The 26,371-nt window shown below is 51.8% G+C and overlaps 1 protein-coding gene across 2 annotated transcripts; it reads right to left on the bottom strand.

Moving 5' to 3' along the window:
• Nucleotides 1-1,929: 1,929 nt before the first annotated feature.
• On the bottom strand, nt 1,930-24,455 carry COL6A2 (collagen type VI alpha 2 chain). 2 transcript variants are annotated; one of them, XM_034065278.1, is made up of 28 exons: nt 24,274-24,453; nt 21,115-21,249; nt 19,751-20,349; nt 19,161-19,181; nt 18,548-18,613; nt 18,014-18,067; nt 17,858-17,902; nt 17,673-17,699; nt 17,397-17,423; nt 17,259-17,303; nt 15,819-15,872; nt 15,501-15,563; nt 15,319-15,381; nt 14,745-14,834; nt 14,107-14,169; nt 13,879-13,941; nt 13,707-13,769; nt 13,189-13,251; nt 12,950-13,000; nt 12,595-12,630; nt 12,172-12,234; nt 11,944-12,006; nt 11,656-11,691; nt 11,378-11,423; nt 10,880-11,032; nt 10,196-10,648; nt 9,854-9,892; nt 1,930-3,456 (listed from the first exon to the last, which is right to left on the bottom strand). In XM_034065278.1, exons 2-28 carry the CDS (start codon nt 21,218-21,220, stop codon nt 2,849-2,851), a joined length of 3,060 nt encoding a protein of 1,019 aa, XP_033921169.1. In that variant the 5' UTR covers nt 21,221-21,249; nt 24,274-24,453; the 3' UTR covers nt 1,930-2,848. The 2 variants fall into 2 exon arrangements, with proteins under 2 accessions (XP_033921169.1, XP_033921170.1); XM_034065279.1 differs by lacking the exon at nt 1,930-3,456 and adding an exon at nt 6,537-7,120 and having other exon boundaries at nt 24,274-24,455.
• Nucleotides 24,456-26,371: the final 1,916 nt, after the last annotated feature.

Below are 26,371 nucleotides of genomic sequence, written 5' to 3'. Positions count from 1 at the left end.
AAGCCAGCACCAACAACCCAGTGGGTTCATGAGGACCCAATGCAAACACCAACTCCTGCACACGGGGCCCTCCGGAACGGTGCCCGCAGCATCCGAGTCCATCTCCGTACGGCCGCACTGAGCGCTCTCAGGGCCCCAGAACCCGCTCCCTGTGTGCGAACGGAGCCGCCGGGGCCGCCCCGGCTCCCACCGCCCGCCCGCGGCATCCGCAGCCGCTGCTCCCGTGCCCGCCCGCGCCTCTCTCCTCTCCCTTCCCCCCTGCAGCCGCAGCCCCAGCGCCGGTTCCACCCGGTTCCCCCCGCACCGCTCCTCCCTTCCCGGTTAACGCCGCCTGCGGCTCCGGCAGAGCCTTCTCCCCGGGACGCAGAACGGCCTCAGCGGCAGCCGGAGCCCGGTGCAGCCGGGGCTGGGGCTCAGCGGCAGAAGGCAGGAGCCGCTCTGTGCCTGAGCCCCGGCAGCAGCCCAGGGAGGGCTCATGCGGAGACTTCCATGCACGGGGCTCTGGGTCTAAGCTCGGAACCTGCTTTGGGCAGCTCGAGCTCTCTCTGAGCCCCCCAACTGACCCCGTGAGCAGGGCTCCAGACTCCAACACGTGGGGCTTGGTCTCCATTACCGAGCCCCAAACCCGGTTTTAGTGACCCCGGGTCCTGCCCCCGGCCCGCAGGACTCGGTCTCTGGTTCTGACCCCAACCGGCCCCGCTTGGTTTCCAGACTCCAACGCTCAGGACTCCATTGCCCAGCTCCGAGTGCGGCCCCAGCCCAGGCTCAGCCCTCGGGCTCCGCTCCCAGCACTCGGCCGCGTGTGCCGGAGCCCGGGGCCCCTCCCCGGTGTCGGTCCCGGCTCTGCGGAGCAGCAGCGCCCGCTGGAGCCGCCGGGAGCTCTCGGGAAGGGGCCGGGGATGGCCCCGGGACACGGAGAACCGGATGCACCAGGACCCCACACTCACCTCAATGGAGGAGCCGCCGGAGCCACGCCCCGGCTTAGCCGCTGCTCGCCTTTTATACAGGTGGCGCGTGCGTCACCCCGTGACTCCGCCCACAACCAACATACCCCGCCCCCTAATTAGCCAGGCCCCGCCCCTCACGACGGGGCCGCCCCGGGTCCTATCTCCCGCCTGCTGCTCCCCCGACCGCGGCGTCCCCACAGCCCCATCATCCGCAGCCGCCACCCCCGTACCCATCTGAGCCTCTGATCTCTCCCTCCTGCTTCCTCCCGGGCACAACACGCGGAGCTTGGGGAAAGCTGCAGCCAAACCCCCACAACTCCAGCTCCACCCGGTTCCCACCGCACCGCTCCTCTCTTCCCGTTTAACCCCACCTGTGGCTCTCGGCAGCGGCTTCTCCCTTCCACCTGGACCCATCCGCGCCCCACGCGTCAGCCAGAGCCCCACGGGGCCGCTTTTGGGCAATGACCCCCGTACGGAGCGCCCCGAGCAGCAAAGCAGGGACAGCACCAGCCCCGGCACCGACGGCAGCCCCGAGGTTCCCGGCTCCTGGTGGGGTCTGTGTGCCCGGAGCTGGTGCCGCTGCAGCACGGAGCAGGCTGTGCATGGACAGCCTGGAAACGCGATCCCTGCTCTCAGGAAGGACCGGGCCGGGCTTCATCCCCTAGGGGGGTCTCGGGTGACCCAAACACCAGCTCTTTAAGTCCCAGTGTCCCTAAGCCTAAGGTGCCAGGACAGAAAGCTGGTGCTGGGCATCAGCTACACGTGGTGTCCTCCATAACACTGCCACCAACATGGATATCCTCACTTACTTACTGACATCAAAGTCCATCTGCGTACTGCATACACTGGCAGGTGCTCCAGAAAGCAGCTCCCAAAGTGCAAACATCCATCCCCAGACATGCATTGTCAGAAAGCTTGTGCTGGTTGTTAGAAGTGCTTAAAATCAAAGACAAACCACAGAATAAAGAGGCTTTTTTCAGGGTAGGGTGAAAAGAGATTGTTTATTTTTGCAGACAGCAAAATTCAAGTTCAAATCTGGGCACTGCTCAGCAGGTACTGGTGGGAAGAAGGCACTTGATTACTTTGAACACATTGGGATGACAGGGAGGCAGCTCCCAGTGGTTGGTGAGATGCTGGAGGGCACAATGCTCCTCTCAGCCAGGAGTTTGGGCACAGTAACATATGAACAGGTTCTGGTGAAGGTCGAAATGAAAGAAGGGAACAAGTGGGATATGGTCCCTCTGTGACATTTAGCATAGCAGAACCCCAAAGAGAGCATCTGCAGACAACTGTAGAAGGCAGCAAAGCTGCTCACCATCCTGTTGCTCCTAGGAAAGGGGAGCGTGCCATCAAGGGCCATGCAAAAGGAAAGCAAGTTGCTGAGCATTTGAATGTGTCATAAACTCACTCAGTCCCCTCAGGACAGAAGTACCAAGAGAAGTAAAGAGATGGGATAATGTGGAAGAAGGTTTGCTAAAGAACAGGGGATGTTGTAGCCACAAAACTCCTCATAGGACACTGAGGGATACTGAGGGGGTTTGAGAACTAGAGATATCCATTTGTCCTGCCACACTGGAAGGGTTTCTTGCTTCTCTGATAAGCCCTCCTAGGATTACAGTATGTACACAAGTCATGGCTTGGTGTGTGTAAAGCTTTACAGAAGCACATCGTATGGCTCTGTGTCCTGCTTTGCTCTTGGCTTTAATTAGCACCATAAATGTAAGATACACAACTTTTCATCATGAAAATCACAAAGGAGCTCTGGATTTTGGCTAGAAAGGAGGACCCAGTGGCAGCTGTTCTGGGCCAACTCATTGTTGCTAGCAACCATACAGGGGGAAGAAATAAAACGGGATCTCAGGGGGTGTATAGTGCTGAGGGTGAGACGTGCATCCCTTCATTCAACATATCCACCTAATGAACCTGTCGAAGAAGCTGGGCTGAGAGAGGCTGTCATAGTCCTTCTCCCGGAAGATGGCTGCCCGGTCCCCAAGGCCAAGCTTCAGCAGGACATCCATGTCTACATCGCTCCCAAGAGCCACCACGGTGGGCATGACGTCTTGCTTCTTCATGGAGTTGATGGCCTCTTCCAGGTTCTTGCTTCCTGTGATGCCATCAGTGATGAAGACGAAGGAGAGCTCTGCATTGCGCCGCGCGAGTCGCTGCCCATCTCCTGGGCTGAGCACGATGTTGTTGATGGCGTGTATGATGGCTGACCCGATGTTGGAGGAGGAGTCCAGGTACTTGATCTGCGCCAGGGCGTTGGAGATTTCCGTCAGGTTGTAGGTCAATGGGAAGACCACGTTCTGGTCCCTCTCACTGCCGTACTGCAGCAGTGCGACCCGGGCGTTCATGTTGTCACTGTTGCTGTTGGCCAATGTAAGCTGTCGGGCTACATCCTCCACAAAGCGATGGGCCCTGTGGAAGTTCTGCTCCCCAATCCTTTCAGAGCCGTCCAGCAAGAAGACAACGTCAACAGGGCGCTGTGTGCACTGGGCCACTGCAAGCTCTGCAGGAGAAAGAAGACAAGAGTTGGGAGCACAAAGCCTACAGGCTAAGGTTGAGGCTTGCCTTGGCCAGTTTGGGCTTGGAGATGCCTCCATGCAGCTTTGGCCAGCCCCGCTCTGCTGCCAAAGCCTGTCTTTGCAGCTGGTAATGCAGGCTTTCCTGTGATGCCCTCAGCTTCTGGGCATTAGGTCTTAATGAACGTTAATTCTGGGGCCTCTGACAGACCTCAATGATATTAGACAGGTCTGTGCATCTCAGTCCCTGAGTTACATCCACCTTCATACAGCAGTTCCCATCTGTGAGAGGAACATCCAGAGATTAATGGCAGCACTGTCTGCAAACCTCTTGGGTGGTTTACCTTCAGAGGTCCTCTTCACACACAGATTTGGAGGGTGAAAGCCGTTTCCATACCTTTCACCCAGATTAGTTTAACCGGGAATTACTAATTCTAGAAGAGCTCATAAAGGTTGGGTTATATGGCTGAAAACAAGACTATCTTTGTCAGTGTGCCTGGTCATATCAAAGCAGCTTTTGCAATATATAACAGATGAGTGGTTGAGTGAACCACAGGGGACCATTATTGTTCTGTCACTCAGAACAGGACCTGTCCACGAAGCTGGCATGTGGACATATGTATAGACACAGTGCATGAACTCAGAAAAAGAAGAAGAAAACAGAGTCAGCTATTAGGGACCATTATTTCATCCCTTTGCAGTAGTTATGTGTATTGCATTTAGTGTTCCTCTGCATGCTTGCTTCTCCAAGAAACACTTCCACTTCCTTCTTTTGAGTTTCCTCCTCTGCTGAAAGCATCACTTAGGAACACAAGTGCAACAGCAGCATTGATTTGTGATGTACCTACTGTGGCTGGCCACCCTCTGAACTGGCAGCAGGGCAAGCACTGCCAAGCAGTTCGGTGGCTTCAAGAATGAATCTCAAAGTCCTGGAGTCAATGTTGTGTTGTTTTGCATGACTAGCAAAGAACAGGAGACTGGAACAGCCCCAGCTGGAGCACCCATTTCTAGCAACAAGGAGTAACTTTTGGGATAGGAGTATCACATTGAGTTGAGTATCTGCTTGACAAAGTGCTTCCTCAGTGCTCAACACTGCTATGCTTGGATTCAGCATGAGGGGTGCTGAACCAGTGTCATTCCTTCTATGAGCTGAGCAACAAATGGTTTAGTACATGAGTACTATGTGTGCAGTCAACGTTATCAAAGGCACATTTTAAGCTAGATACATGTGCTCTTGAAACTACAGAGACAGCATCCAACATGAATCCAACAGCACAAGCCAGTGTAGCAGAAGCTCTGATAGTCACATCATTCAGCTCATAGATGATTTGCACCACTTCCATCCATGAGAAAAGTCAAACCTGATGCAGGAACCTGCTGGTATATGTGGTTTAACCTACCTGGCTGGACATAGTAAAAGTGGTTGTTTCTGTATCATGTTCCCTGACCTTGTAGACGTGCATTGCTCCATAGCCCACACTGTATTACATATCTACAATGGCATGTCTTGAATGGTGCTTACTGTACATTGTCTTACTGTGGACGACAGGCTTGGCTCTGACTGCTGTAGGAACAAATCTCCAAGCAATGCTTTTCCTCCCAGCCCTTTTTGAACATCCAAATTCATCTGCAATGCTCCACTCCTTCAAAGCAATAAAGGTGCATACTCACCTCTGCCCAACCTTCCTTAAGAAATGGGATCTAAAGGTACATTGGTGCTGCAGTTCCCTGTATGCAGGCGCTGCTGCCATAAGGATACTTGGCCTTGGAAGTGCCTGACCTCGTGGTCCTCACCTGATCTGTGCAGCCGTGGGAGGGGAAAGGCAGACAAGAAGGCATGGCCCTTCTGACTACACAGTCTGATACCTGCATAGGGGTCTGCAAAAGCCAGTGAAAGCAAGCGGGTGGGAGTGAGGGCTGCATATAATGCTGGAGAAGTGTTACACCAGTCTGTACCCCCAGTGCTTGTCTACATGTAGTTATGTTTCTGGAGGACACAAGCCTCCTACATGCCCTGAAGCAGGCCTTATAAGCTCCTAGTTAAGCTGACTGCAGCTGCGAGCAGCATCACTCCATGGAGTGATGGGACACCTTCCACTAGAGCAGGGTGCTCCAAGCTGTGCTGGGTGACACAAGCACTTCCCTGCGTCCCACACAGCTTCAAGCAAGGCCCAGATGTTGAAGCAGAGGTGGAAGAAAACTGCAGGAAGTTCAAAGTGGGCAAGTTCCTCCTTCCATGGGCTCCAAGGAAGCATCCCACATTTCTGAAGACCATACATCTCCCTTCTGCCCATTAAATATGACGTTTGCTCAGTATACTTTATTGCAATAATACCATGCCACTTAAAGAGGCTGCAAAATCCACTTGCTGGCAATAAACACTTCTACTTTTGTGCCTGCACACAAGATGCTGCTCTCTCATGGATTAAGAGGGCAGTAGTTATGCTGGAGGCAGGAATGGTTGATACCTGACTGACTTCCTGTGAGTACTAGGAGCATCTGAGCTTACAGAAATAGCACCCCTCATCTAAATGCACATACCCATAGCACAAGTGGTGTCTCTGAACCAGACTAGCACTTGGTATGGATTGAATCAAGTTGAAATACTTGCTTTTAAATAGCTCACATCATAGGGGTTTGACTGCGCATAACCTCTATCTCTTGGCTACCAACAGGTACATGTTGCAAACTAAGACAGAAGAAACACAAATATAGAAGCAGATTAAAAGGCAGAGGGAGCTCATACAGCTTCAGAGAGAAGCACTCCCCAGGTTTTGGTGCTCTCAATGGAAAGCCAGGCTTGCCCCTCTCCCATACCTCTTGCTTCTTCCCTTCAACATCCCCCACTGCCCCTTTGATGGTTGCACAGAGACAGTCACTGTGGCAGGATGAGATGCACCTTGCTTTGTCAGTCTTGCCACACAAGACCAGAAGAAAGCCCTCATGGTAACGCAGTGAGAGGATGCAGAGGATGCAGAAGATGCTTCAGATGCAGTTAGCAAATACAGATGTAGGAAGGCATGGAGAAAGCGCATCGCTGGTCCCTCTGCATATGAAGCCTCCTTGGTAGACCCTGGTGCTTGCCTATGGCCGAGGGCTGGGACACGCAGCTCCTCTGCGGAAAAGCAATAGGCAAAGCAAAAGCATCTCTTGCCATCACTGAAGAAAGCTGCCATGCTCATCATTCAGCCAAGAATGCCCCTCGTGTCCCATCCTTCACTGAGTGCAACCAAGAACTAGAAGCATCTACCAGTCTATCTGCCCCCTCTGCCCTGCAGGCACATGGGGAAAGGCCATTACCACCTCCTGTCAACCTCTGCCTCCGCTCTCTTCACATTGATCCCTAACAGAGATGTCAGCAAAGCCCTAGCACAGTTTCTGGGTCCCCCACAATCTCGCTGTGCACCATTTTGAAGGTGTCAATGAACAAGTCCATCCACTCTTGCCGCTCATTTCCAGTGGCAAACTTGGCTTTTTCGGCGGTAAAGGCCAAAGTGGCCACCAGCTGGGTGTACATGCTGGGGTCCTGGGATTCCCGCGTGGAGTTTAGGAACTGGGCGATGGAATGTATGGTGCTGGGGAAATCTATGTTGACTCCCTCTTCCATGGGGCGGAAAATAAGTGGATTTACGTTGCCAGGGTTCCTGTCATCTGCAAGTGAGCGTCAAAAGAATATTTTCAGGGCTTGCTGGCAATGGCTCTGAAGCTGCCTGGCTTCCCTAGGTGCACTGCACCAGCACAACAGAGCTATTGAGGACAGGGAAGTAAAGACCAAAGCCACGGTTTACATCTTTCTGCCCCATTTTATGTCTAAGGGACCGTGGGATTTGGGCTGAAATCACTCACACATCAACTGATGCCATGGAAACTGGACTGCCCAGTTCCTTCCTATTCATCTGGCATAGAGGCACAACGGAGGAAGGGGGGCCAGCTTCTTTCTGCCTATGGGATTCAGCCATCATGTAGCTTTGAACTCGCCTCTGAGTAAACTATACACATGATGCTGTACAGCCAGAAACACATCTAAGGGACAGCACAATGTGAACTCCTTGCCTGGCACTCAGCTTGCTGCTGTGTGCAGTGCTCCTTTGTGGTGTCTGGGCTAATCAGGACCCCAAAGCCTCCATCTCCACCTGGCTGTGCTGAACTTCAATGGGAATAAACCCCCCCAAAGCTCAAAGCAAAGCCTTTGGCATAGGTTAGAAAGAGCCTCACAGAGCATCATGCGGTTTCTATCAAAGCAAGTGGTCAGTTCAGATTTGCTGAGCATTCAACACATTTGACAACCCCATTAGCACCACAGCAACTGATGGGCAGTGACACGGGGACAAGGGTCTGCCCTAAAAACAGGATTTCCTTAGGCAAAACACGAAGGCAGATGTGAACCCAAAGTGGCAACGTGCCTGTCTCTGCAAGTAGGAAGCCAAGGTGTATGTAATACCTGCCCCTCTCTGTGCTCTTCTGTCAATACCCAGGCTGGGGTATGTGGCATGAGCAATAGATCTGCTTCCTGAAGTGCCAGGACTGCAGCTCTGGGGGTAAGAACAGAGCTGGATGTAGCTGCCTTCCTGACCTGAACCTGTCTGGCCTGTCTCTCACTGGACACACGCACTGGATATGCATGAAGCTCACTCACACCCCATGTGAATGCACCATCTCCATCCAAAGGGTTTGCACATGAATTGCCACCAGCTATTGAGATGCTTTTGGAGAGCCAGAGGGAGTTGAGCACTGAGAAGAGAAGCCCCAGGCTCCCTCACATGCCTTAGGTCACATCCCATCCAATACGTTTCCATTGCCATTAACAAGTGTGGTCATTGCAGATCCTTCTAAATGATGCCAGGGATGCATCACACACCACCCAGTGTGGTGGATGGAAAGTGGTTTGCCCAGAGGCCCCTGAATCCCTGACCATCACCGAACACCTAGCACAGATCCTTGCACACCAAGACAACTTTTGCCCATGCCAGGATAGGAGCAATGGCACTTTGACAGAGGCCCACACCTACCCATCCATACCACCTATACCTATGTGCTCTGGGGCACAGGTATAGGGCCTGCCTACAGCATGGCTGGAGGGATTCCCAAGAGGGAACACCCTCAGATGCCTCTTCAAGCCATTTCTGTTCTGGTCCCCAGGACAGGTACCAGTGAACTATTCTCACCTTGCATCAGGAACAGAGACACCCAAGTGCACTACAGAACCACCAACTTCACCTTGCTTTGAAGGGCTTCAATGGCCCAAGACCAGTGCTTGGGTCAGCCTCTCTCCTGCAGTGTTCTTCTGAAACAGGGAGGCTGCAGGGACCAAAACCTTTGACAACACCAGTGTGGCATGGGGAAGTCACCTCCTTGTGCACGGACCTGCAGGACAAAGCTCCTCAGGGGATATGGCAGAGGAGCCTGTGTGGGTAGCTCAGCATCACGGTTGGACGCTGTGTTCTCTGCATGGCCAATCCGCAGAGATTTTAGACAGGAGTAACTGTGGCTTTTCTGTCTTCAGATTTCTGAGCATCCTGGGACCAGTTTTCCTTTGCTTTGCATGGAAATGAAGGGACTTCTTTGCCAGTCGAGGATCTGGGCAATACTGAGTCAAAGCTGGGGACTTGCACAGGAACATTCACGGCAAGAGGAGAGACAAAAACTGCAAGAAGTGGCAAAACTTTGTTCCCTGTAAGCTGTGTGCAGACCAGCCAATAGTGCATCTATTGCCTTTAAATGGGCGCAGAGACGCAGACAGGATCTACAGCAGTTCAAGTTGCAGATCTGCCCCTTAAGGTGAAAACCATGACCAAGTGAAGCTACCTGCAGTGAGCAGCAGCCGTCTCCTTTGTACCACAGGATCCTCACAGCCTCTTCCCTTTAATCCAACACCCCCAGTAAATGGTTAATTAAATACAGCCAGCGTTAGAGAAGCCAAAGCCTTGGATCCACTATGGTGTCATTTTCCATATGCTCCCTGCTCTGCTCTTGTCACTCCTGAGGAGCATCCTGCCCAGTGCTGCGGGTTGGGTTCTGCATCCCAAAGGTCAGCATGGGTGGGAGAGTTTAGCGAGGGGGTTTTGGCTTGATGCATGATGGAGACATGGAACAAGTGAGCAATGGATTGCTGAGTTTGGAGGCCAAAACCTGCTCAAAACCTCCAAGGAACTGGGTTAGGGCTAAGCCATGCTGGTGCACTAACACAGTGCACTCGTACCTACCTGTGCAGAGAACTTGGAGAGGTAGGAAAAGAGCAGGAGGTGAAACCCTGGAGCCTCTTCTCATTTAACTTAACACTACTTCCCTTGCCACCCAGAGCAAATGAATGGGGTTGCACATCCCATTCCCACTCCTGGCCCTACCACTGTGTGCAGATAGCATGAAGGTGTTTGTCATGTTTACCTGTCTGACAAGGCAGCTCAGGGCAGACGACCTGTGGATCTGGAAGGGAAAGAAACAAGGAAAACATGAGTGATGTGCTGCCATCCCCCCTTCCCCCAGATGGGGTGGCAGGGCAAGGGCTCTTAGTGGAGAAAGGATTCCAATGGACTACCCCTGCTATGTGAGGAAGGACTGCTCATCCAGGCCTACATAAGGGTATAACCCAGCTTATGAGCTACTGGCCAACCTGCTGGGACACGGTGTCTCTGCAACTGCTGCAATGCACCGTATATACCCCCAACCCCAAACCCTGGGGCTGAAAAGCCCAGTTCCAGTCAGAACAGTGCAAGGAGAGGTACAGACCTGGGCAGAGGACATCTTCCATCTTGTCAATGAATTCCTCTGCCACCAGGTCTGAGAAGAGCCTCATCTTCTGGACGCGTTGGGGCTCATTGCAGGCGATGGAGACCAGAGTCTCACTCTGTTCTGGCTGGTCAAACATGTCTCCAATGCCAATGGTGTTGACAACCACATCTCTACCGCAAAGAGCCCCAAGGTTCTTGTCGTCATCCCGGGGATCGTAGCGCCCGTCTGTGATCACCACAGCAAACACCTGGGCTTTCTCTCGCCTGCTTTCCTTGATGAGCTTGTTATAGGCAAACTGAAGGGCAGAAGGTGTCCAGGTGCCTCCAGCAATCCATTCCAGGCGCTTCACTGCTTCCTTGAAGCTCGACAGTGAATCAATGCGCTCGTCATCAAGCTTGATGGCTTCAAAGGTCCCCTCGTGGCTGTACTGCACCACCCCAACACGGGCACCTGCAATGAAGCACCAGGTCACTTGGCTTTGCATCCTCAGTGAAAAGAGAGGGGTCAGCAAACTTTCATACCAGCAAAGAGCTGCTCGATCAGCCTAAAGAGTTGGGAAGGGAATAGGGAAGAGCTGCGGAAGTGCTGGATTGGTGGATCACAGCCCAGGGCAGCTACAAACATAGAAGCTGGAGGAATCCCAACCCCTTTTCTGTTCCCTGTGCCCCACACAGTCCAGACCTGTCTGGGACTTGGGGTCCTTGGCAATAGAGCCCAGGCGGCTGACCACATTGACCACAAAGTTCTTCTCCAGGGTGAAGTTGGTGTAGCCAATGCTCTCTGAGCTGTCTATGACGAACATGATGTCCAGGGCACCGCAGCGCTTCTCGCAGTCTGGGGAGGAGGAAGACACAAAGGTCAGTGATGGTGGGAACAAGAGACCATCTATGGGAAGATGAGACAGCATCACACCAAGCACCCACAGGGCTTGTGGATTGGATAGGGAGGGCTTTGCATGCATCGTTCTGTCGATGTATTTGATGCCCCCAATACATTAAATCTGTGCACTGCACTCTATTCTATCATCTGGACCATGCAGCTCTGTATTACAGCTCATTGCTCCTAAAACAATCAGGAGGTGAGCAGGGAATGAGTTTCCATGAAGGAGGCAGCCCCTGATGACCCCCTTTCCCCATCCCTCCATTGCTCTTCCCTGAGGAAAGGCAATGGTCTGCTCACCACAGCATCCGCATGTCTCCCGCACGTAGGTCATGACGTCGCAGTCCTGCCAGCAAAGGGATGCAGGGTGAATGCCTCCCTCCCTTTACACAGCATCCATCCTCTCTAAGGGAAAGGTTCCCTTTTCCCTTCCCACCCCTCTTTCCTTGGGAAGCCACAGGCCACCTTTGCCAGGCAGCATCAGGATGGGATTCTCTTTCATTCTCAGGCTATGCATGGCAAAGCCATGGCTGCCCCAGGAGGAAGAGCACTGGGGGATGCAGAGAAGTGCTACTTACAGTCAGGCCAGGATCTCCTGGTGGGCCAGGGGTCCCCTGTAAGAAGAGCATAGGGATTTCAGGCACAGTTTTCCCATGAGCTCCCTTTGTGGGAACTACACATCAGAACCATCAAAATCATGGCTTTTTGCAGAGGGAAAGGCAGGAATGCCTTGTCTGTCAGCTCCTCCACCAAGCCCTGCTGCAGGGAGACCCATTGGGGTCCTCTGGGCTTTAGAGCTTCAAGAAGAGGGGAGGAAGAGGAGGGAGCTGCAGCATCTGCTCACACACAGTGTCCTGGTACTGTACCTCAGGGCCTGCTTCACCAGTGGGACCGCGGGGTCCGGGCTCACCTCCTGGACCAGGATCACCCTGGGCAAGAAGCAAAGAAGGGTCAGATATTATCCCAGCAAGGCTGGTGATGCAGGGACAGTCCTGCTGAGCATGGTCCCACAGCAGGAGGGCAGGCAGTGCTGTCTCCAGCACGTCTATCAGAGGTGTGGAAGGGGGACACTGACCCACAGGAGGTCTGCTTACCGGTTCCCCCTTCTCTCCTTTGGTCCCTTGCACTCCTTTTGGTCCAAGCTCTCCTCTTGCTCCCTGCTCAAAGGAAAGAGAACCAGATCCAGCACAGAGCACATCTGGATGTGCTCAGGCAGTAGTGTTACTGCTAGAAGCCTATCAAGAATACTTGCCTGGCCCAGGAGAGCACCCTCTAAACCAGCACAGAGCAAACAGTGTTTACTGAAGCATTAACTAAGAACAAGGAGGGTTTGCACAGCATGTTTCAGACAGTGTTATAAGGAAATATGGGCTTGGGAGATTCACCCCAGCTCTGCAGCTGCAGGGAATGGCTGTTGGCAGGACAGGCTCCTTGGCCACACATGTGGAGAGCAGGGCAGCCACTGCTGTGCATTACAGTCCCTACTGAACGTAGGTGATGGAGACAAACACACTCACCTTGGGTCCTGGCTGCCCCTTCTCACCCTTGTCACCCTGTGAAGGGAGAGACGTGGACGTCAGCACCCAAGCAGCACTGGTCCTGCAGTGTACATCTGCAGTGTGATGGCAGGAGTGGTGGGCACAGCCACCTCCCCATCACCACTGCTGAGGCTGGGGTCCACAACCCCTCTGCTGTGAAACTGAAAGGACTGTGGCCAGGTACAGTCCTGGTGTTAACCCCTTTGCAGGCTCCATGTTTTGGGGCCCTGGTCACTTTTATTCCTCCTTCCCTCTTCTCCCAGCCTCCAACAGCAGCCACCACTGATACAGGCTTCCTTGTGGCACATACGTCTGATGGGTGAGGGATACATACCTGTGGTCCTCTGGGTCCAGGGTAGCTAAAGCCAGGTCTGCCTCTGTCACCCTTTGGGAGGAAAACATAGGATCTGTCAGGAGCTAAACCTGGCCATGACAGTGACAGTCATAGAATCATTATCTATCTATCTATCTATCTATCTATCTATCCATCCATCCATCCATCCCTATCTATCTATTCCACAAAAGCACACAGCAATACCCTTTCAAACACAGGGCTGCATTCAAAGACCTTACCTTTGGTCCTGGTGGTCCGGCCTCACCTCTTGGGCCCAAGTCACCAGGGTCCCCTCTCGATCCCTGCAGGACAGTGAAGGGAGTGGGTGAGGATGTTCCCTGCAGCTCCCTACCTGCACATGGGACCGTGCTGGAGAAACCAGCTCTTGAGAGGATGCTGCAGGATCATCTTCCCTCCCCATGGGGTCACTGTGATAGGGTCTGATTCAGCACTTGGGTCCCTGTGTCCCATGGAGACACACTGATGTCCTGATACTACTGCATTAACCACAGACCCAGGATGAAGACCAGGCCTGGGGAGACCTTTCCCTTCGCTCCATATTGTCATGGGAACATGTGGGACCAGGAGCAATGGAAGAGCAGGGATTCCTAGGTCTTGCCATTTCTCCTTGCCCCATGGGCTAGCTGGGGCCTTTGGAATAGATTTTATACTCCTTGGGAGGGACAGTGCAGCCAGCTTATGTCAATGGGACAAGCTCTCACTTGAGAGGGAGGACACGGTCATACAGTTGACTTACAATCCTGCCTGGCTCTCCCACAGGACCTGAAGGGCCTCGGGGTCCTGGTATTCCTTGCTCTCCCTGCAAAACAAGACACAAGAACATGGAGAGGAAGGCACAGCAAGGTGTGCATGAGGAGGAAAGAGCGAGCTGCCCTGCATGGCAACAGCGCTCTCCTCTGTGTGCTTACCCTTGCTCCTTTGCTTCCAACCTCCCCAGGCAGCCCACGAGAACCCTCTGGACCAGGATCTCCCTGTGAGGAGGGTAAAGACATTCCCAGTCAGGGATGTCTCCAATGCATGGAAGAGGAGGCTGTACGTGATGCCAACAGGACACATGCACGGTAGCACATCACTCACACCACTCCTGTGCCTCTTGGCCTCACTTGCTATGGTCCTGGGGCAGGTGCTTTACTCACCCTTTCTCCTTTGGCCCCAGGAGTGCCTTTGCTGCCTTTTGTCCCGGGATCTCCACGTCGACCCTTGGCAGACACAAGAAAGGCACATAAATGGGATGTGAAGATGGATGCTACCCAAGCAGTCATAGGTGCCTACCCTGCCTTCTGCTTCCTTGCCCCCTTAGTGCCTGTCAGGAGGGAGCAGGGATGCCTGTGCTGGCTCTGCCTGGGGGATCTTGCCTTTGGCTTTTGGGATGCCACAGCCAGACTATTGTGTCAGGAGGTGGTCACAGCTGCAGCCATAAACACTCATGGTTCATTCCCTGAGGGTTCCCCATGGTGGCCACCAGATCTCCCCTGCAAGAAGCCAGCAATGTGGGGAACTTGCTAGAGTACAGCCCGAGGGTCCCTGGGTATCCACAGAGGCATCCCAGGGAATACAGGATGCTTTTCTGGGGTGGAATGGTTAACATCACACTTATGGATTATGGAAGTACTGCTCTGGGAAGATGGAGGAGACATCCTCCATCAGGAGATCAGCACCTGCACAGTTTTGGAGCATGCAGGCTAAGGAAGGGGAGTTTCTCAGCACTCATCCATGAAACTGCATCAGGATGCTGTGGTGTTCCCACCGTGCACAGACCTATTCAGACACTTACAGGCTCTCCTTTGGGTCCGGGAGGTCCTGGTTCACCCTTTCCTCCCTTTCTCCCAGCAGGCCCTTGAGCACCAGGGTTGCCTGGAAGTCCCTTGGAGGGGAAAAAGCAACACAATTTGTTGGAAGAGAGGTGAGGGTGCACACATCCCCCTCTTGTCCTGTACAGAGCACATACACCCTTGAGCAGAGGTGCGTATGAGCACATAGCTCATGATTCCACATACCCACCATGCCTACACAGCAATGCTATGTGCATAGACTCCAGCCTCAGAGCAGCATGATGCTGTGTCACCCTTCTTCTATCAACCAGTGCAAAGGCTGGTCAGCTTGTATGGTCAGCTTATGTTTCTTATAGCATCTATCCAGCCCTGCTTAAAGCTGGAGGGTTATTTCAGCATCCTCCACTGTGTCTGAAGTAACTGGCCAGGAGAAGATGGGAAGAGAAGGAAGGATACAGTGCAAGCAATCCCCTTTGTGCTGGAGCTGCTCCATGACCAGCACTTTGTACCATTCCATGCCACGAGGAGCAGACCCTACTTAGACACTGGATACACTGGAATGCTGCATGGACCTACCAGGTTTCCTTTTTCTCCTGGAGGTCCCGGTGGTCCACTGCGACCAGGCCGGCCAGGATCTCCCTGAAAGAGCCATAGAGCAATGGTCACTACCAGCATCACCAGCACGTTGCTGTGCTCCAGCAATGTACACCATGAGGAGCACAAGGACACTGTTATAATGTCTGAGCCTTCACTTGTACCTTTATGCCTTCATCTCCTCTTTCTCCTTGGTCTCCTGCATCTCCTGGGTAGCCATCAGGGCCCTAGGGAGAGAAAGCACAAAGAACCACATGTTTTGCAGTGGCAACAACGTGCACTTTCCCTGCAGAATGCATCAACTGGCTTAGAAAGTTGCTGTAGAGACTACAATAGTTCTTGCTTGTTGGTTGGGAAGGGCCTTGAGGATCATTTGGTTCCAACCCCCTTGCATCATGCAGTCTGTGGGGACTGGGCCAGTTGGGTCCCATTGGCCATCTTTGTACTATGTGCAACTGCATGAGAGAGTAAAGCATTCCTACCTTGTCACCAGGGTCTCCCTTGCAGCCTGGTGGTCCAATTCTGCCCAGCTTGCCCTGGAGAGATAGAATTCCAAAGAGAAAGCAGAGAAGCTGTAGGTGTCCCAAAGGAACATGCAGCTTTCCTTCGCTAACCTTTAGCATCATCTGCTGACCATGCATGTCCCCAGCTAGAGAACGACTAGTGAGTGTATTCCTTAAACAGGAGTGTGGTGTGCAGATACAAATGGAGGAGGAAAAAATAGTCAAAGACCCCCAACTCGATAGTAATTCAGGCATGCACATCCTGCACATGTGCCCTGAGTGATGGGCACATCCCTTGAGGCTGGATTTGGAGGTCACTCATGTTGTGTTGGTCCTCTGTCCTGCCTCTTGGGTTGGAACAGGTCTGCAGCCTATGTGAGCAGTGATGCTTTGTTCTGAATCCCAAAATGGCTTTGCTGGACAATGCTTAGACAGTTTGTCCTGGCGTTTGAGGAGTGGAAAGAACTGGGTGTATGAGGAAGTGCAGAGCAAACCCATTGTGTGCTGGCCAGTGGACAAACCCATCTGAAATCAACTCAAATTAGGCTGTTCTGCTGTGCTACATCTGCATGGCAAGCAGACCTAAGAGAGGTCATGGTCCTCTATGCTCACTATAGAGGTTTGGGTTGGAAGGGACCTTAAAGCTCATCCAGTTCCAACCCCTGCCACAGGCAGGGACCCCTTCCACTGGAGCAGCTGCTTCAAGCCCCTGTGTCCAACCTGGCCTTGGGATGGGGCAGCCACAGCTTCTCTGGGCACCCTGTGCCAGTGCCTCAGCACCCTCACAGGGAACAGCTTCTGCCTAAGAGCTCAGCTCAGTCTCCCCTGTTCTGGCAGGTTAAAGCCATTCCCCTTGGCCTGTCCCTACAGGCCCTTGTCCCAAGCCCCTCTCCAGGTTTCCTGCAGCCCCTTTAGGCACTGGAGCTGCTCTCAGGTCTCCCCTTCAGGAGCCTTCTCTTGTCCAGGCTGCCCCAGCTCAGCTCTAGGCTCAACTCTTTGAACCTGGCTTTAGGGCTTCAATATCAAGAGCAAGCAGCAGCTGAAAGCTGAGATTTCAGATTTTTGACGAACTGCCTCAAAACCCGAATTTCTGCCGAACTTCCTGTTTCCTTTAGGGGTCACTAACGCTCCAGATGAGGTATCTCCAACCCCGCATCGCCTCCTGTATCAGGAGCACAGCCTGGGTTGCACATCCATTTCCCTGCTTGCTGATGAAGGGATAGCTCTCCCTATGTCATCTGAATAACTTCATCTCCAACCTTCTCAGGTATTCCTACACTCCATGCGGAACAACGTGTAAATAACCTCATAGAAACCTCAGGCAGAGCAAAAAGCATTTGGGAGGAGAAATGCAACCAGTGGAGACAAGGGTGGGTAAAGAAATGGAACAGCAGCAGCTACATTACTAAGTCGTGTTACCTTCTGTCCATCGGTGCCATCCCTGCCGGCCAGACCAGCGGCACCCTGGGATCAAGGGGGAAAACAGAAGGATCAGTGATGTGTTAACGCACACGCAAGGGTTGGGAGCTGGGATAAGGTGTAAATGTGCTTTCTCACCCGCCGCCCATCGGATCCAATCTCACCCTGGGGGAAGAAGAGGACAAGAGTCAGGCACTGAGTACATCCATCACTCATTTACCTCCCACAAACATCTCCGCTTCAGGACACAAGGCCTGAAGGAAGGAGATGTCCCTGGAAATCCTTGCCTGTGTCTGCATTTACATATGAATAGGGTTGGTATTGTCCCCATTACAGCTTAACTCTTTGCCACAGAAAGGTGCCCACCCCATCCCACAAGTGCCCAGAGGTGCCATTTGGTCTCTCCTTTCTCACCTTCTCTCCTTTCAGCCCTGGGACACCCTAGAAGGAAAGGACATCACTGTGTTAGTGCCTGGGATGAGCAGGAGCTGGGGTCTCAGCTGGGAAACAGAGAGGTGGGAGGGAGAAGAAGAGCTCCCCACTGCTTTCTCATAACCCAGTGACTGCAAGAGCTCAGTCACTGGCTATGGGATACTTACCTTGGGACCAGGGTATCCAATGGGACCTTCGATACCTGGGTCACCCTTGAGGGAGGAAGACACCAAGTGTTAGCTCCAGTGTGGCAGGGGTGCAGCCCCAGCTAACACAGGGGCAGCACTGCTGGCTGTGATGGTGGGGGGCTTACCACCACTTACCTGTCTTCCTTTCAGCCCAGGGGAGCCTGGCTCTCCCATGTTCCCCTTTGCACCCTAAGGAAAGAAAAACCCCAATGTTAAGTCTAAGTTTGATGCAGCCTGTGAGAGAATGGCAATTTCTGGGAGCATCAGAAGTGGGCGTCAAGTCCTGGGGTAAAGGTTGGGATTGATGATCTTAAAGGTCTTTTCCAACCATGTTGATGCTATGGTTCTGTGCTAGTTCTGCATCACCAGATGCTTGGTGCAGCAGGACCTGCTTTATTCCAGGGAAAGGCTCCATGGGGAGAGGAGTACACTGGGCTAGGGGCAGGAGAGTGGGACACTGGTGTCAATGCATCATCCTCAGCACACACATGGGGAGACACTGGTGCTGGATGTGTGCTCCATTCACTCCATCACAGCAGTCTCCCAAGGCCAAGGCAGAGGTTGGGGAGCCGGTTTCCACCTTGGTGAATGCTGCCTGCAGCTGAGGGGGGTTTATGGCATCCTGAACTGTCTGCATTATTCTCTTCCCGCAGGCTCAGGGTGACTTACCTTCTGCCCTCGGTACCCCTTGGGACCTGGTGGACCTGCAATCTCCAGGCAGCTCATCTTGTAGCACTGAAATACAAGGGATGGAACAGGAGGTGTAAGCACTGTAGCTCTCCACGCACCTCTCCCTGTGGACATGGTGCTAAAAACAACCCCAACTCCAGCTGTGGGCATAAAGTTGCCACAAGCACATTCATTATGGCTTGAGACTGGGGCCAAACTGCAAGAACAAGACTGTTCAATGTCAGATGAGGTGGGGTGGGCTTGCTCTTCTGGGGCTATCAAGGGATGTGCCCTTTGGAGCATCACTCTGCTCACTGTGTATGCCAAAACATGTCCGCATGGTACCAGCAGGACTTCAGCTTGTGCAGCACCTACAGAACTACCCAAAGTGATGAAATGAGTCTATTGTCAGAAGGCAGAGAGTGAAGAGTCCATTATGCATTTCAGACATGGGATAAAGGGACAGGTCCTCAGGCTGTTGTAGTGATCAGAGTACAGAGAGCTGTCCTGTGCAATCTGTCCTGCTACTTTTGAGGTAGGAGCTGGTTTTCTCTAAGTGAGACAACTTAAACATATGTTACCTGGCAATGGCATAAAGTTGCTGCTCACTCACCTCTCCATAGGCTTCATGTTTCTGCAAAGGAGAAAACAGGATGGACAGAATCAGTGAAGGTCAACCCCAAAGCAGAACCAGCATCACAAGCCTAGAGGTCCATGTGATAGTAAGGGAGAGGAGGTGGCAAAGGCCCCATGGCTTTAAAGAAGTTCTCAGAGCAAACAGTGCCTCACAGGTGGGACCTCAAGGGCCATGCTGAAGGTGAGTGCATATCTCAGTACATGTCTTAAGCTCACCATATACATGTACACATCTCAGTACATGTGCTCCATGCACTCCTGGATGGGGAGCAGGCTGGGTACGGGTCTGGCTTTCAGCAAAAGCCAGGGCTAGGGTGGCAGCCTGCCCATAAATCATAAGCACACACCAAGGAGTCCTGGTTTAGCACTTAAGCAGACAAATCCAAGATGCTCAAGATTCCATTTGCCCCCTAAGTGCTGGAAGGCCATGAGAAAGGAAGAACAACAACGTGAAGGCTTTTCCCTGGCTCAGCAGAGCCCTGCCAAATCCCATAGCTGGGCCACTCAGAAAGCATCCCCACCACCCATATACTGCTTCTCTCTGCCTGTTCTCCTCCCATATCATACCATAGCTTGGATTATCCTGTCGATGGTGTTCACATCAATCTCCAAGGTGTCCTTTTTTGTGATGGCGTAGTTGTTGCGGTACAGCTCGTGGGGCAGGTTGGCGATCTCCCGCAGCCCTTGCTCATACACATTCTCACTGGGGGCCACTGCAAAGAGCTTGATGCCCATGTCTCGTGCCTTCTCTGCCTGCACCTTCATCCCCCCGCAGGGGCTGCCAGTGACGTGGCCATCGGTGATGACTACAGCGAAGTTCACGCCTGAGGCCATCTGGGTCTGGATCTGCTCTGTCATGTTGGAGATGGCACAGTCTGTGAAGGTGCCCCGGCCAAGGTAGTTAATAGCATTCAGCCTGGGGAGGTAAATGTCTTTGCTGCTGGTTAAAGGGCTGTATATCTCCACCACATCCGAGTAATGGAGCCCACCAAACTGCCAGGTGATGTAGACTTGGTTCTGGTAGAGCTCGTTCTCCAGCTTGTCGATGAACACAGGGATGAACCGCTTGATTTGGTCCACGAGGCTCTGGATGGGCACAGTCTGCAGAGCTACACTCTCCGAGGTGTCAATGATGAAGTACACGTTGATGGGGCAGTTCCTCTTTTCTGCATGGAGATGATGAGGCAGAACACGTCAGAGCACTCCAGAAACCTGGACTGAGAAGCTTATCTATTCAGCACATAGAGGACAGCACATAGAGTTGTGAAGAGAGCAAACAACAGAGCAAGGCTTAAGGTCCAGCTTCCTGTGAGGGTGTGGAAGCTCTTGATAATTAGGAATTAATTCCACCTGGGTTGGAGGAACTGAGGGAGCTGAGGATTTAGGCTCAGGGTTGAATGAAGGAGGGTGAATGTTTGACTTCTGCTCTTCTGCACTACATGGATGCTCTGCCTGCCAGGCTGCTGGTTGCTCCCTGGTTTATAATCATTGTCAAGAAGACCATACCTAAGCATGACACTGGAAGAAGTCCCCCCTAGCTTGAGCACCTCACCATCCTCAAAGGGAAGAGCTTCTCCCTTATATCCAACCTGAACTTCCCTTGTTTAAGCTTCAACACATCACCCCTTGTCCTACCAAATCCAGAGCTTGTAACTCCCTTACTTATGGATACAGAGAAAGCACCACTGGCAGACCCCAGCTCTTCAATCCCTACCTCTCTGCACTTCAATGCAAGCCCAGAAATGGGAGGTTTGGTGGACAGTGTTCCTTGGAGATGAACCACTACCACAGGACCTGGGACTGCAAAGGGGCAGGAGAGGTTTAATGTGCCACTATTCCTTATGAGCAGGCTCTCCAGCTAAGCATGGCTATTGCTTTTGGTGAAGTTAATGCCTACAAAGGAAAGAGGCACCTATTTATTGGGTTAATACCTGCACAGGAGGTAGGGCTGACATCTTCAGGATCCCCATTAGGCTGAGCATGGAGAGAAACCAGAGCCACACAAAGGAGTGTGGTAAAAAAGGTTCGTCGGAACATCTCAGCAGTTCCTCTGGATATTGAGATGCCTGTGGGAAAACACAAGTTAGATGTTAAGCACCATATACAGCCTCCCAGTGCTGCTGGGGAAGCACAAAGCCAGCCAAGGGAGGGATCAGGTGATGGAGCTATAGACATTGCATCTTGATTGTCTGGTTTCATAGCTTCTCCTTATGGCCAGCCCATGCCCACATTGATTCCATCACTCCCAATCCACACAGACATAAGCATCCATGCTTCTCTTTGCCCACTTGGCCACAGCATCAGTGAAGGTGTGCAGTGGGTCCTTCCATCTCACCATGGGAGTACGCAGCATCCCTTGCTCAGCAGCACTGCTTTGTAGCCTGCACAACCCATGGAGTGAGGGGATGAATAAGCAAGCACTTGAAGAAGTGCACATCCTTAGCAATGGACCCATCACACTGGGCCTACAAGGTATGCACACAGGAGCATACTTTGTGTAGGGTTACAATAAGTAGCAGCAGAGTTGGAGATCTCGTCTGATGAGCTCTTGGGAATGTATAATGGTGTTCACAGTCAAAATCCAGGCAGTGCTTTTCAACAGCAACATCACAGAATCATAGCATCAACCAAGCCCTTTAAGCTCACCCATTCCAACCATTCCCAGCACTGCCAAGGCCACCACTAACCCATGGCACTGAGGCCTTGTCTCCACGCTGTGTGCACACTTGCAGGGCCGGTGCCTGCAGCCCTGCCCTGGGCAGCCTGTTCCAATGCCTGAGCACCCTGTGGGGCAGGAATTGTTCCTCAGCTCCATCTAAACCTGCCCTGGTGCAGCTTGAGGCTGTTACACAGAAGAAGAGGTGATGCTGGACTTTATACCTTGAGGACAATAGCTCTAACCCACATGGCCCCTTGAGGGCACACAGACCATAAATGAGGCATATGTGATCTCCATTATGAAAAGGAGGCCTGAGCCCAGTTCAGAAAGAAATCTTCTTCCTTGAAAGGGTTTTTTGGGTATCTCTTGGAAGAGTCCAAGTCTTGAATGGACACTGAGAGTGTGTTTGGTTACATTGGTAGTGCAGGGGGAAAGCAAGTTATGCAGCTGAGCTGACTATGTCCTAGTGATGCCCCTGCATAGGACAGTGTGGCTCAGTTTTCATTGCACTGCAGAGAACAGAAGGGCTATCTGAGGATGAAATACTTTAATGCTGAAAGAGTGTTTTAGTCAAGATCAAGACTTCCTCCTTGTGCCCTTGCTGCAGGCTTCCCTCATCTTGTCTGACCACAAAGCAGGATCCTGATCCCGGGTAGGACACAACAGCTTTGTGCCTTGAGACAACACCATTTTAGAGCCAGCCTTTACTAAGGAAGCTGGAGGCATTAGCTTTTGGAGAGGCTGGGAGCACTGGAGGCTTTGGCCAAGTGTCTGACTCACTCACAGATCAGCACTTCCCGAGTTTAACCATATCCCTGCCTCTGGCCATGTGTGCACAAGAGCTGCTCTCGACAGAGGGGCATGAAGCAGTTAAACTGCATAGATAACCAGGGGCAGCTATGACATAGAACTGCCTCTACCTGCAGTCCTGGGGCCTTTGAAATGGGTCAATGAAACAGAGAATCCCATTCCATAGACTGGTTTGTGTTGGAAGGGACCTATTCTGTCATCCTCAGAGTGCTATCAGCTGTTGAGACGCTGTAGTAAATCTCATATCATCTACTATTTCCCTTCCAGCCCCATCTCCTGCTGTGAAACCTCAGGTTTTGCCAGCAGAAGAGTGTATTTCTGACACATGGTCACATATACAAAAGCATATGGGGTTATCTACACAGAGGTCTTTGAGGAGGACCCGAGTCCTCTGTTTGTGGGTATCCCTTCCCACCCCGAGCAACTGAACCAAAGGTAATATTAGGGCAAAGAAATGACTTGCAGTGATTCTTTCCAATGTGTATCTCACATCTGATTATCCCACACAAGTTCCTCCCGGTGCACTGTGTACTTCCCCTTCAATCCCACAAGACCTCTTATAGCTGAGCAAATTGGTCCCACATTCCCACAAATTCAGGTGCTCTGCTCTCTAAGCAAACACTGCCTGCAACGAGCTTATTTCAAGCCACAAACATTACACTGCCCTCAAGCAAAGAGGACTATTCTAGCTATGGCATATACAGAATGAAGTCAGAAACTCCATTGCTGTTCTGACATGGACCCAGACCCAACTTTATTCATGCCCAGTGGGCAGTGCCTGCTTGTATGGCACTCCAATGTTCGCTAAGTAAAACCAGGGGGGGAAAATCACCCCAAAAGCATCCTATTTGGTACAAAAGCTCTCATAAATGCACCTCCTTGTCCTCCTTTGCGTGTGGGAACAATGTCAGTGTTGGTCACAAACGTGACCACAAGGAGCCCTGTACTTTAGCTCCTGGGCACATCACCCAAAGGGGAAGGTTTCCCAACATCAGCAGGGATCCCAGCCCTTCTCCAGCTCTCCTATTGCAGCTCCACTGGGAATTTAGCCAGGGAAAGCCCAGGAATGCTGGATGGAGCAGACAGACCCCAGCGACTAAATAATAGAGGAGCCTGTGCTGATGAAACCCAGCAAAACTTGGAGGCATGAATCCCAGGTTCATTTAATCCATATCTTCTGGAATCCCAAAATCAAAGAGGAACCATGCAGCACATCGGTTGCTCTGCTGCACATCAGTATAGCTGAACTCAGCTTAGTTGTCCCAGGGATTTGGTTCAATAGTACCCCCCCCTCCAATAGATTCTCTAGGCCTTTGGCTAGAGAATGAGAGTACATGAGAGTAAATGAGAATCTGTGGGTCACACTACCCACAGTGGACAAAAAGCTTATGGAAAAACACCCAAACAAGCCAAAAGCAACAGGAAAACATATATTCTCCTATAGTAGGTACTGCCTAAACATGATGTGCCTGAATGGAGCGCCTTGCTGGTGAGCCCATAAGCAGCACACTAACTGCAGCCGGCAGCTGGGGTTTTAGAGGGTAGCTTTTCTATTCCCCCTTGGAGACCCATCAGAGAACAGCCACACACCACCCGTTGTAAGGAGAGGAAAACTGCCTACCTGGAAAACGAAGTCATCCAAATCCCCTCCAAAAGAGCCTCCCAAGAGCCAGGAAGAAGACTTGGTCGAGTTCTCGTATCACGAAGGCTCCCGCATCCCAGGCTCTGCGTGCTCGGGGGGTCTGGGGAGGAGCAGCAAAGGCGTCTCCAGCCCAGTCCCTTCTATCCCTGGAACTGCCCCTTCTCTCTTCCTCCTCCTTCGCAATCCTCATGTGTAGTAGCTGCAGACATCCACCGAGAGTCACTGTGGGTCCACCAGCACCTCGGGATGGTCTCCTCCCATCGCTCCCCTCCCAAGGCTGTCATCTTTGGACCTGAAGGCATCTTTCTTCTAAACAGGCTGGAAGAAGTCTCGTTTTTCCATGATGAGAGGCCCCATTTTCGCGGTTGGCATCGCTGCCCCACATATTTATACCATCAAATAGTGTTCCTCTTACTTTCCCCCTCCTGGTAACGTGTCCTGAGCGGAACAAATAAAACAAGAACAGCTCAAAAAGGAGCAATTTACATCTTTGGCTTTTGCAGATATCCAAGTCTTGCTCAGAGTCATCCAAGTCTGAGTAGTACCTGTTACTATTGATAGCTTTGGGTGTTTCGTTGCTGGGTTGGGCCTTGATGGGGGACTGGTTTTCCTTTTCTGTTTGATTTTTATACTCACAGGCAATTTTTAGCTCTGATGAATCAAAAATAGTGGGAAATGTCCCAATAAAATATAGGGAACAGCAATGACTTCCATGTACATGGCCTGTTATCCATTGAGTTATCACTTTCTGCATGCCAGAGAGTGAGCAGCAGGTCAAGGGAGGGGATTCTCCCCCTCTGCTGTACTCTGGGGACACCTTAGAGCAGCTCCAGTGCCTAAAGGGGCAACAGGAAACCTGGAGAGGGGCTTTGGACAAGGACCTGTATGTCCACAACAATGTAGGGTCTCTGGGATGTCATCATCTCCTATGGATCTAGGGAAGAAACACAAGGTCATAGATAGGGGCCTGCACTTGGCAAGGCTTCAATAATGCTGTAGGTTGGGAAATCCTTGGGGTTGTTTAAAATAGAACCTTAGAAACTCCAAACAGTGCTTCCTTATGTGGTAGCAAACAGCACTTTATGAGCACGCAAATGCTGTATATATATATATATATAAGAACGGAATTCTAAGTAAATAAGAACTGCAATAGCAAAGGGGACTGAAAAGATAACACCAGAATGTTAACAATGGACAAAGCACGCGGAGCCCTCGATCGCCCTTGTGTGTTCATGATGACTCTCTAAACATCCTGGAGCAGTTGACTTTAATGGCCTAAATCCCAGGAAATGCTGCTAAAATATGGGATCAAATGAACATTTGCTTTGTTTCCATCAGAAAGATTCGCCTTTGTGTCTCATTTTACCACAATTCAAGAATGTTAAACACCGTGGGGGCTGTTTGGAAGTACATGACCTGAGCTAAGCTAGAAAAGAAATGGGTTTGCTTCTTTCGTTTCTTTAATAGCTGTTTTAATAGATCTATTTGAAAGATGTCGTAATAGATGTATTTAATAGATGTTTTAGTAGATCTATTTAATAGATGTTTTAATGCATGTCTTCTCTTTAGCATCAGTGACAATGAGCAGGACCTGCCAGGGATGTCTCAGAGCCAGCTGAACCTGCACCCAGTGTGTACACAAAGGATAGTGAGGATCAGTGTGTGGACCAGTACATGCACTGGGGTTGTATGGTTCTGCTGCAGACCTCCTTATATACATACAGCAAGCACTATGTGTAAAAGAGGATCAGCTGCACACAGAAAGAAATGTCTTTGCCCATTTGATGAGATTATTGCTCTTCTGATGAAGAGGAAGAGGTGGATGAAGGCACTTGAAGGAATCCTTACAGCCACAGACCTGGGTACTCAGGAAAGGATTTAACCATCTCATTGTCTGCTAGGAGATAGCAGATCATGGTCATCACCACCAAAAGAGGTTTCTGGAATGGTCTGAAGGCAAGTTTGTGATGGAGGTGATGAATGAACTGACTGGGGGAGATGGTCTTTTGGACCTGCAACTCAAACACAGGGAAGAATGGCTGAAAATAGGAAGTCCACAGGGACTACAAAACTGCAA

The sequence above is a fragment of the Melopsittacus undulatus genome, chromosome 8 (genome assembly GCF_012275295.1).
Source record: "Melopsittacus undulatus isolate bMelUnd1 chromosome 8, bMelUnd1.mat.Z, whole genome shotgun sequence".
Taxonomy (NCBI): domain Eukaryota; kingdom Metazoa; phylum Chordata; class Aves; order Psittaciformes; family Psittaculidae; genus Melopsittacus; species Melopsittacus undulatus.
The sequence above is the reverse complement of the archived record's forward strand: the minus strand, read 5'-3'. Positions and strand labels throughout refer to the sequence as shown.

Excerpts from the sequence above, each read along its gene's own strand:
- COL6A2 (XM_034065278.1), bottom strand. The coding sequence starts at position 21,220 with ATGTTCCGACGAACCTTTTTTACCACACTCCTTTGTGTGGCTCTGGTT. Across the intron at positions 15,382-15,500 it reads GAGGAGATGAAGGCATAAAG|GGAGATCCTGGCCGGCCTGG; the intron begins GTACAAGTGAAG and ends TGGCTCTTTCAG. Across the intron at positions 12,007-12,171 it reads AAGGAGAGAAGGGGGAACCG|GGTGATCCTGGTCCAGGAGG; the intron begins GTAAGCAGACCT and ends CTTCTTGCCCAG.